The 11,748-nt window shown below is 39.6% G+C and overlaps 1 protein-coding gene across 1 annotated transcript in view; it reads left to right on the plus strand.

Moving 5' to 3' along the window:
- Positions 1-7,275, plus strand: part of CNTNAP1 (contactin associated protein 1) — a 98,700-nt gene extending 91,425 nt beyond the window's left edge. The window contains exons 18-24 of the mRNA XM_015831529.1: positions 1,438-1,677; positions 1,923-2,159; positions 3,434-3,561; positions 3,785-3,878; positions 5,919-6,155; positions 6,808-6,858; positions 7,019-7,275. Of these exons, the coding sequence (XP_015687015.1) occupies positions 1,438-1,677; positions 1,923-2,159; positions 3,434-3,561; positions 3,785-3,878; positions 5,919-6,155; positions 6,808-6,858; positions 7,019-7,275 (1,244 nt within the window). The remainder of the gene's footprint in view (positions 1-1,437; positions 1,678-1,922; positions 2,160-3,433; positions 3,562-3,784; positions 3,879-5,918; positions 6,156-6,807; positions 6,859-7,018) is intronic.
- Positions 7,276-11,748: the final 4,473 nt, after the last annotated feature.

The following is an 11,748-nucleotide window of genomic DNA, read 5'->3' on the forward strand; positions in this document are numbered from 1 at the left end:
GGACCTGTCGATTTTTAAGCTCCTCAGACAGAAAGGCAAAGTCTTTTCTTTTTCTAAGAATTTTTGGAGGTATTTCTTTTAAAATTATAATATTTTGATCTGCAATTTGAAATCTCTGTTTATAAAAAGCCTGGATAATTGCATTTCGAAGTGATCTCCTGGAAAAATAAATAACCACATCTCTAGGTAAATTTTTCTGTCTCGCAATCCATGAATTAACCCTAAATATTTTATCCATCTCTCTTGATAATTCCTCAGATTCACATCCCAGAATAGGAGCTATAGCCTTTGCCACCTCCTCTTTCAAATCTTCTTGTGAATCCTCCTTTAATCCTCTTATTCGCAATGCAAATTCCATATCTCTATATTGTGAGATGGTAACTTCATCCTCTGTTATATCAATCTTATTTTCAACTTTAGCAACCCTCCTTTCTAGCTTTTCAGTATTTTCCACAACTTCATCTACCCGGTCATCCAAACGTTCAATATGTGTAGCTAACCCTTGAAATGCAAGCAATATATCTTCCCTCATTTCTCTATTTTTATTCTCAAGAAGGTCAGCCATCTCCTCCTTTATTTCTTGTGTTGCTAACTTTAAAGCATCTTGAATATCTTTAAGCGTAAATGCAGGTGGTGGGGGAGAAGGTGGGGGGATCTTGGTTTAGATTGCACTGCAGGCTGTATTACAGGAGAGGAGATTGTACCTTTAGAAACAGCAGAAATTCCCAAATGCTTTGAAGCCATTTTCCTGTCTGTAAAAATCCACCTCTTATAAGTTTCCCTTTCCCCCTTTCAAACAAAGAAACAGCATTCCGGCGCCATTTTTCCCTTTTAAGTCCAATTAGAATATGGAGAAGATTATTTCTCCCCGAGTTAAAGTTTCCAGCACTTGCAATTTTAAATTCTCCTGGTCAGCTCTGTCTTGCTTTTAAATTACTCACAAGTCCCTTTAAAATGCAGATGTGGATGCAGCGTCTTGCTTTGCTCCTGAAACTCTGAGCAAAGGCGTCCTGGAGTGTGGAGAAAGCCTCGGGCTCCGAGGGAATTCACCCTCCGACCTCCAAATAATTAAGGAGGTCTAGGGGAGCTCTACCTCTACCCGAGGAAAACTCTCCTCCCCCTCTTTTCCTGAGGAGGAGGTTTTCAAGCCGCGGGACAACTGATTTTTGCTGTCTCCGCGCGCTTTTCACACAATCACAGGGCTGGCAGCTAAAAGAAAGCCGCCATCAGCGCAGCATCACCACCGGAAGCCCAAGAGCTAATGGATTATATTGAAGAAGATAGGTCTTTTTGAAACTTCCAAGATCCAACCCAATGCGTTTTTCAAAAATATTTGGTTGAAACCTTGTTGCAACAGTTTGCTAAGCAAGATAGACTTGATTAAGCTAGCTAGGTTTCTATGTTTTTAAATACAGCCATTTATTTCTCATTCTGTAGGATCTGCTGAATACAACTTGCATCCATTCTTGGGGTGCTTGCGAGGTTTGCACATGAATGGGGTGACCCTAAACTTGGAGGGGAAAGCCAATGAAACAGAAGGGGTTCTGGTAAACTGCACTGGGCATTGTCGAAACCCCTTGGTACCATGCCAGAATCATGGCATCTGCTGGGAGCACTACAGCCACTACACGTGCAACTGCACAGTCTCTGCATTTGAAGGACCTTTCTGCAATCATGGTGAGAGCTAGGGCTAAGGACAGGAGGGCTAGTGTAATTTGCTTCAGCAGCCTTCCCCTGCCTGATGTCCTTTGAATATACTGGGCTATGCTGGCAGGAAAGTAACCCAAGAGCCACCAAGGCCAGAAAGAAAGGGAAGGCAGCAGAAGAGCTTAAGTAGCAAGGGAGGTGGAAAGAAGCAGTTCTTTCCTGGCTTGGATTTTGCCTTCCCCTAATTGTTGCCTTATTTTGTTGTTTCTTGGCAGACATTGGTGCCTACTTTGAACAAGGCATGTGGGTGCGCTACAATATCCTAACAACACCCTTGTATGTGGTACAAGAATTTGCCAACATACTCCATCAACCACTTCAGCCGCTCCCTGGCTACAATGTGACAGGGGAGGAAGTGGGACTCAACTTCCGTACCAGTTCAGCCCCTGCAGTCCTTCTTTATGTGAGCACCTTTGTCCGTGACTTCATGGCCATTTTGATCCGTGAGGATGGTAAGCATGACTTGAATAGCTTTCACAGATGCTTTGTGGAGTTGACACCTCATTCTTCTTCTTCTGAGATTGGTACTGCACTTTCTTTCCACTCCTTTCCTGCCTCTTAGCAGAAAGGATGGGAGTATTTTCTCACTTTCCAGGATCCTGGTAAAGAGGCACTATCCCACTGTCTCCCCCCAAATCTTTCAGAATGTTTTCACCTGATGATTTAGAGAGGCTGATTAAAAATGTTAGACTGTCTTACCTAATGAGAAGAAGATTCCATCAGGATACTCCCAATGATCAACCTTTAACACTAAGATTATTTGACATATGACTGTTTCATTAGCTTCTTAATGGATTTTCTCTGAAAATAAAATAATTGAAAAAAATCTGCATTTCTTGTAATATTCCCAAAGAAATGTGGTTTGTGTAATAAAAATGTCACCCCAAAACATATATTTATATTTACTTTTTGTTCTATTTCTATGATGGCTTTCCTCAGGGAGCTGTTGGCAGATCTCTCAGTAAGACATCTTATTGAATTGAGTAAGTGAAAACAATAGAAAGGCAGTGTCCACCCTAGGAAACATTAAGAAATAGACTGAAAATTAAACAGATGAAATGTGCAGCAATGCTATGGTCCTCCAGTGATATATTCCTCTGGTCACTTTGTCTTAAAGAGTATTGGAAAGTTAGAAAATAAAATGCCCTAAATGAACAGATGATTGAAAATCTGGATAAAAATGTAAACCTTAAAACATGGACATCATTTTCATACAAGTGATGGCTCAATTTTAACACGTCAGACGTTGATCAAATTGTTAAAGGCTTTGATGAATTGGACAAATTCTCTCCTCCACCCCTTCTCCCCCAAGTCGATTTTACTGTTAATCAACAGTGCAAAATATACCACTGCTATTTTTGTGATATTATAGAAGTCAGTGCTATACGATATAGTGATAGTCAATATTTAGAGAGGTTTTTTTTCAAGTTTAAAAAAGAAATTGGTGGTTGTTAGTGATAATTTTAAAAAATTCTGTGGGTATTGTATTAATTTCCCCAAAACATCTGAGAGACATGTTAGAAGCAAAATGGAGTACTTGGTGGGTCTTTTGTCCAGATTCAGCAGAGTTCCTGACCTCTTAAATGTGGAAGAATTTCATTTAATAAACTGAAACTATGTTCTTTCTCAATGTTCTCAGTGATGATGATTTTCTTCCAACTCTGCTGCATAAGGGTGCAGAAACTGAACTCTTGGTCATCTTATACTGTTAATGCTTTCCTCATAGGTACCCTACAGCTACGTTATCAACTGGGGATCTTCCCTTTCAGTTTGACCTTGAGCACACGCTCAGTGGCTGATGGGCAGCCACATAGAATCAATATTACTCGTGTCAATAGGACTTTGTACACACAGGTATCTACAGCTTTTTATCCATCAGATGGGCTTGATAAAAAAAAATGATGGGATAGGTTTATAATTTTGATTAAGTAGAGAAAAGGGCAGTTAAAAGTTCTCTTTTTAACGGAAAATAGGTTTTCCCTGAACAGAAAGCATTTATGTACGTCCCTATAATTCTCTTTTGATTTTAGAGAATCATCTTAATGTATCTTTCATCTCTTCTCTCTCTCTCATCTAGTTGGATTATTATCCTCTCATGGTAAATCAATTCTCTGTCTTTGTGGACAGCAAACTTGATTCTCCCAAAGCGCTCTATCTTGGCCGTTTTATGGGTAAGAACAATATGGGTGTTTTATGGGTGAGTAAGAACATTCTTGATGCCCCCAGCCCTGTTGCCATTTTCTTAGGATTTCTGTCCATTCTTCATGGCATCCCTATCATATTACAACCCCTTTTTATGTTTCTAAACCTTAATGCATCCTTGTCTTCAACTTCAAATTTGAATGATTTTCTTCCTTTTGTTTTTTTGTATTCTTCCTATTGTTTCCTATCCTCTGTATCTTTATAGGATAGCAAGGTCCTCTTAGCAAAGCAATATCAGTTCCAAAACAGAATGGAGAAAAAAAAAGTAATTCTATATAGGTAGTCCTTGTCTTACAACGATAATTGAGCCAAAGTTTTCAGTTGCTAAGCAAGACAGTTGCCAAAATTGAGTTTTGCCCATTTTATGACCTTTCTTGTCATAGTTGTTAAGGGAATCACTGCATTTGGTAAGTTAGTAACACAGTTGTTGTGTGACTTTCCCATTGACTTTCCTTACAGAAGGTTGAAAAAAGGGGATCACATGACTCTGGGACACTGCAACCATCATAAATATGATTCAGCTGCCAAACATCTAAATTTTGATCACATGATCATGGGGATGCTCCAGTGAACATAAGGGTCAAGTCAGCTTTTTCAATGCTATTGTAACTTCAAACAGTCACTAAACGAATGGTTGTAAGTTGCAGGCTACTTGACAATACTAATGTGTCCAGCAGACCTTGTGACAATAGTAGTTTTACTGATAATAGTCCAGAAATACTTTGCTACTGCCTTCCTCTGGGATATGTTTGCAATTTCCTAGCATTTTCCCAATCTAGCCTACAAACCTGAGATTTCTTGATGATTTCCCATCCAGATGCTAACTAGGTTTGATCCTATTTAGCTTTTCCCCAAGATTTCCCACAGTTGGTTAGATACGTCTCGAACGTTTGTAACACACATTCTATTTCTCTCTGTGACACCCCCACCCACACAATTATTATTATGTTTATAATCTATTGCTGGGATAGCTTGTTATTGGGCAGATTAAAAGTATGAATTAAAAATATAAAGAAACCAAAATGGTCTAGCAGCTACAGTGAGCCTGTAGAATGCAGTGATAGTTTTGGAAGAATCTAACAACTTACTTCCTGGTTATATGGTGCAGAGGGCAACATATGCAGCCTGCTATGTGCTTCACAATACACATTCCCATTCCCCAGATGTAATAGGAGGGAGAGAACATGCACATACAAACAACCTTCATATCCACTCATGCAATACATGTGTAGCCATTCAAATTAGAACTTCCAAGGATTAATGGAAAAAAGAGATACCAGATGTTCAAGCTGGCTTTAGAAAAGGTTAAGCAATACAAGACATTATTACTGATGCCCTCTGTATAATTGAGCCAAAGAACATTAAAAAAAATCTCAGTATTTGCTTCATTGATTATACAGAAACCCTTGATTATATCAGTCACATCAAGCTGTGGAAAGTGCTCAGAAAAATGGGAATCTTGTTTTGCTGATGTCTTATTATTGCAATTATTAAGTCTGAAATCTTAACAATTAAAAGGGATATATAAATAACAAACCAAGTGAATGACCTGGATAATTTTCCTATATTGGATTTACAAAGAAGCTTGGTAAAGCTTTGAAGATTTTTGTGAGAAGAGGCAAAGAAAAAAATAAAAAGAAATCAAGTTCTTAGGACCCTATTTTTTCCCGATTCTGAATTGAATCTTGTTTTTCCCCATGTGGATAATCTGCATAATGTGCACTCTCCTTACCTTCCAAGACATAATAAAATAATTTCCCTATATTCTCCAGATTAGAATTACAGCATCCCCTACTGTCTTCACAGCCCTTACCATAGTCCTTTTGTTTTCAAATGGATAGTGCTCATTATAAGAATAGAAGAATAGAAGGGGGAAAGATTTTTTCCATAATTTTTCTTTCTCACCATCCCCATTCTTTGGTTTCAATTCAGTCTTTTTCTGTGTATTAAAAGGGAAAGAGAAGAAAGAAACAAGTGGTGTTAATCCCCTTCTCTGTCATTGTCCACAGAGACAGGAGTGATTGATCCTGAAATCCAGAAATACAATACGCCAGGTTTCACAGGTTGCATCTCAGGGGTGAAATTCAACAGCATTGTGCCCCTGAAAACCATATTTCGCTCTAGTGGCAGCAATCCCATCACCCCTTACACCATCAATGGAAAGCTGGTAGAATCCAACTGTGCCTCTATGCCTTCCACCTACATTAAAGTGCCTCCTGAGCTTGACCCATGGTACATAGATCCAGGTAAGGCAGCTTAATATGACAATTTTGAAAAAGATGGGCCTGAGTTCTTATCCTGGAGTGCCTACTCTATAATTCCAAAAATGAAAAGTGTGCATTTATTTCCCTTGAGGCAAGGATTTCACTAAGGGATATATCTGTTTTTTTCCCTTTGAGTGTGAAACTTTGTTCAAACAGATGCAATGATATTGCACCCTAGGGGAGAGGGAGGCCTATAGTAGCAATCATCATATAAAGGGAACAAACCATGTGCATCGTCTTGGGATAACAGGCAGGCAAGGTATTCTGCGTGTGGAAAGCAAAGAGTTTCCCCATAGAAGAACCTGCTACACAGATGCCTTGGCAGAAGAAGCATATAGGGTAGCTAGAAGGACAGTAGATACTTCTTAAAATTTGGGAATAATTCAGGGTGGCAAATATATCCAGTACACCTCCCTCCTCCTATTTTCCCCACAGCAACAACTCTGTGAGGTGGGTTGGGCTGAGAGAGAGTGACTGGCCCAAGGTTAGCCAGATGGTTTTCATGGCTAAGGTGATTTTATGAAGGGAAAAGAGACCACCTATGGATGGACTGAGCCAATGAGATCAATACCTGATTGGTGGAGGAGTATGTCAGATCTAGTTTTAATTGTATGTTTTTTTATGCTTGTTGTAGTGGACTTCTTGTACATCCATGATGATGGCTGGGTTGCAGTCATTATTGGAGGTGAGTTATCAAAGTGGAAAAGGAAGTGAAAGCTAGGGGAAGAGCCCAGAGATTGCTAGATTAAACTGTTAGGTTCCATCTGCAACTAGCTCTTGGGTTTTTCCCCCCAGTTATTCTAATTCTTCCCTTTCTTTCTCTGTTTCTGCCTTTCTTCCCCCAGTTATCTTTTTTCTGCTTCTGCTTTTGGCGGCAGCCCTTCTCTTGATGTACCTTCACCATCACCGTTACAAGGGCTCCTACCACACCAATGAACCAAAGGCCATCCAAGATTACAACAGTGGTGGAAGTAGTAGTGGTGGGGGGAGTGCCAGGGGCAGCGGCAGTGCTGAACCTGCCACTCTCCCCACAGCTAAGCCAGTTGCCTCTCGGAAGGATCAAAACTTGCCACAGATCCTGGAAGAGTCCAAAACAGAATAGCCAACTGGAGCCTGAGGGATTCATCTTCTACTCGGTGCTGGCTGCAGCCTCCTGGCAAGACCAAACCCAAACTGCCAATTGTGCTGCTTGCTGGGAGACTGATTTCTGCCTCCACCCTTCACGGCGTAATGAACTGCCTGGTGCTTGTTCAACTTGCACAACCTGTGGTGTTGCTGTATTTCCCAGTTGGACATAGTCCTAACTGGCAAGTGTATAATCAAAGATATTTCTGCCTCCCTCCATTTCATTCAGAATAATTGTTTTTAGTTATCTGTTTGTTCATTCATTTATGGGACTTCCATAATGCCTCAACTGATTCCAACTGGATATATTTTGTATCTTTTGAAAAGATTTAATTGGTGCCTGGGTAGTTGCCAAAAAGATACCTATTTTTCCTCAAGGAGTAACCCTTCCACTGCCTCTGGGCCTACTTCTTTTCATATCTCCTTCCTCCATTTTGGTCCTGCAGTTTCTTCTTTCGGTGGAAGGCAAAGGGGACTGGTGACCATTTCCTGCAGTTTCAACTCCAGTTTGCTAGAGCAATTTATAGCTAAACTCCACGGCTCCTTCCACCATCTGAAGAAAGACATGACTGTCAATATACACTTCCTTTTTAAGGGTCAAGGGAAAATGCAATGCAAAACTCACGCTGGCCTTCTCATACGCGATGCGCTAGCACATAGTCTTCCTGCTTAATTGCTTAGCATAAAAAAGCCATTAGTCAAGCCATGCAATTGTAGCATATGTAGAGCCTGGCACCTTTATATTGTGCCCTGAAAGAAAACAATGTGCAATATAGGTATATTTGCCTGCTAATATATATAAATATGTATGTATGTATAGCAATAGCGCATGAAAAAAAATCACTTGCACTTTGCTAACACTTGCTGCTTCATAAATCAGGGGTTTTGAGAATTTAAAATTATTTCTACATTTTGTTCATGTTTTAGTTGTGAGCTATTAGAAGGACTAATTTTTTAATGGTATCATTTGTATAAAACACAAAAATCCTGATCTGTTAAAAGTGAAGTGATAATCTGTGCTCTGTAGTCTGTTGTATGGTGGGGAGGGATATTATTACCAATAACATCTAACCCTTTTCTTTCCCTATTTAAGTTTACTTATGGATTATAAGAAGATTCTATAACAATGGCCAAATGTATTTATTTTATCCAAAAGCTTGGGCGTCTTCCTGGGCAGTTTATTTTTTCTAAAGAGTTGTTTGGGGAGAAAAAAGTAAATAACTTGTAAAAATAAAGGGAAAAAGCAGGGTGATAAATTACCTGGTTATATATATTTGGGTGTGGGTTAGGGGAGGGGAAATTTTTGTATGGTTATGGATAGAATTTCTTTTTCTCCAAGCACATATATATTTTAATGGACTTGCCTACATAACAAAAATAACAGCAGCCGTATTTCATACTAGCAGTAATTATTACTAGCATACTACATTCTTTCCGTGAATGTTCAAGCTAAAATGCACATAGTCCTTCCTAAGTATCTTCAAAACACTAGAGTAAGACCAAGAGTGACTGACCTAAAACTAAGGTTGCTTAAGTGAGGATATGAACTAATATCTCCCAAGCCTGTGGTAACCGTTTCACTTTTTTGGTTGTCCATAATTGAGGAAAATTAGCCCATTTCAAGATTATTTTTCTACTCAAGTCTAGTCAGAGTCAAGAGAAGCCTGTGCTTACTTTGAAGGGTTAGCTTTTCCTGGGAAACCTGGGGTGGGGGGGTGGGGGGGGTAGGCAGAAGCCGGCAGGATAATTTCTGAAGATGAGTTTTCATAGTAGTTTCAGCCTCACCCTTGACCTTGAAAGATTGGGCATTTGTTTGTGGTGGCTCTTTAGATGAGTATTTATTTCTGGAGTAGGGAATTGAAGAAAATGTCACTACTGTACTCAGTTCTCTGAGAATATTTTGCAAAGTATTTAAATACCTTTTATGCTGTTGCTATCAATTGAGTGGATTTATTGAGCTAGTTACAGAAGTGACACATAACATCCTGTAATGGTTACCTTTGGAAAATTAGTATTCCAAATTAATAAAGGACTAAGAACTTGGACCATCACTTTGGGACCACCCCACTCAGTGATCAGTCGTGCATTAGGATGGGCCACAATTCATTTTGCGGCCAAAGCTTTGTTCAAAAGTAAAGCTGCATTTCCCTTAGAACAGTGGTGGCAAACCTATGGCACGGGTGCCAGAGGCGGCACTCAGAGCCCTCTCTGTGGGCACGGGTGCTGTTGCCCCAGTCCTAGGCCCTCAGCTGGGTTTTATAAAACCTTTTCACTTTAGGCCTCCGCCGCCATGTGCAAAACAAAAAAAAAAAGGTTCAATCAATCAGTCAATTTCAACTTCTCATGGGAAAAAAAAGATTTTGCAAAGCTGGAATTGATTGATTAAACTTTTTAGTCCCACCCAGTCTGCTGTTACCACCCCAGCCACGCTCACCCAATGGGCCACATCCGCCCAATTGGCCACACCCAGCCAATGAGCCACACCCACCCGGCACCCAACGATGCATAAATGAGTTTTGGGTTGCAGTTTGGGCACTCGGTCTCTAAAAGGTTCGCCATCACTGCCTTAGAGGTTCACTATCCAAGGGAGTTAAATGCAAAAATAATTGATGCCACTGTAATTATACAAATGGATTAGGATTGCATTATCCGTGGTACAAAAATCCAGACATCTACTAGATTGCAGTACTTTGTTACTGTTGCTTGTTATTTGTTTGGAGTTTTGCATTCTATTTATGATAGCCTTAAAAAGTATGTGATTATTATTAGTGTCTCATTATGTGAGGTTTTTCAAAAATTCTTAACATCCTCAAAATCAACTATAGTCTGTAAGGATTAAAGTTAGGTAAGGATGTTCTTAAACAGCCTGTAACCTTGCTGTTGCAACAGTACTGTGTACACGATCTGCAATGTAGACCTTGCTCCCCCCTGTACTTGAATGTATGGGAATTGGTTTGCCAATATAGCTTATTCTCCAATAGTACCAATAAAGTTGACATGAGACAGACTTTATTTAGCTATCACTACACCTTTATTAAGACAAACTTTTACAAGCGATAATATAAAGTGCACATAAGTTACCAGCAGCAAAGCTAAGAGTCATAAGCAATCAGAAGATGGAGGTGCCATGCAGCCGTTGGCTCCTGAACCACCATGCCTAGAAGAAAAGCAGTTCAATGAAGTATAATGTGGGGGAAGCATAAATGTTTTTGCTGCTATATAAGTAACTGGCATCTTCAATAGCTGCAGTATATCAGAAGTACTAAGCAATATATGTTTGTGTTATAAAATATTATGCAGTACTGAGGTGAAGTCTAAACATCCCATCAGCTGAAAGACCAACCAATACTTTTGTGAGTCAAGATGCAAACACAGGCAATCATACACAACACCAACTATAGTATTGCGGGCCTAGCTCCTGACAAAAATATTAAACCTGCATCACTTTTAAGACCAACCATTTCTGCAATGGATACCTTTCAGAAAGTTGCTTGATCAGTCATAAAACTCACTGCCCAAATTAAGCGGCGATAGCCCTTCTTGCACTATTGGTACTATCTATTAGCCTGCAGGTAGTAGTCAGGTCTGCATGCATGAGACTCCTTTTCCTTCTTATATCTACACTGTATGGATGCTAGACAACAGCTAAGCAATAAGCCTGGTTACAACTTTGCCAGAGGCAGTTAAGCTGCATCACTGTGCTATGACTGCAGTAGCTAAAGACTAGGCACCTTGGCTTTTCCCTCTTCCCAATTTAAAAAAACAAACTAAGAACATAACACTTAATTGAACAAAAGGTCCACTACCATTTTTCATATTGTCCCTCAAACTATTTTCTTCCAGAAATTAATGTCTCTTACAGTACTAGGTTCCCTTGAGAAGACTTAACATTTCTAACTCAACCAGGTGCTTAAGGATGCTTTTTGAGAAAGCAGGCTGACAGCTCTCCCAAAAAAAGTAATGCAGCATTCCAACTTTAAATTGCATCTCAGGAATGCATTCTACTAGAAGCTGCAAGTGACAAAAAAATGGCTTAAAAAAAAGCAAACTAAATCTAGCAATTATATGGCATTCTTTTCTCACACTGAAATTAATTTCACTATATTATTTAGAAGTGCTCTAAACAATTAAATTTCACTCATATTAGATACAAATTACACACTAAGCAGATATTTTTCTCACAATTATTAAGCAGCTAGAAAAGGTGAAGCAGTAGTAAATAGGGTAGTGGAGGGCTTGCTGCTGCCACCGAATTCTTTGATTTCTAAGAGACCACGAACACTATATCCCCCCACATTTATATACTCTTTCCCTTATTGTAGACAGCAGGCTGTGCTTAGCCAGCAGTAAAGGCACTCTACATATGCTCAACTATACTATTTAGCATTGTTTCATTTGTTCCAGGCTCCCTTTCGGCCCAGGAAATGAATAGATGGAATGTTTGTGCAGA

The sequence above is a fragment of the Protobothrops mucrosquamatus genome, unplaced genomic scaffold (genome assembly GCF_001527695.2).
Source record: "Protobothrops mucrosquamatus isolate PMUCROS unplaced genomic scaffold, P.Mucros_1.0 scaffold_257, whole genome shotgun sequence".
Lineage (NCBI taxonomy): Eukaryota > Metazoa > Chordata > Lepidosauria > Squamata > Viperidae > Protobothrops > Protobothrops mucrosquamatus.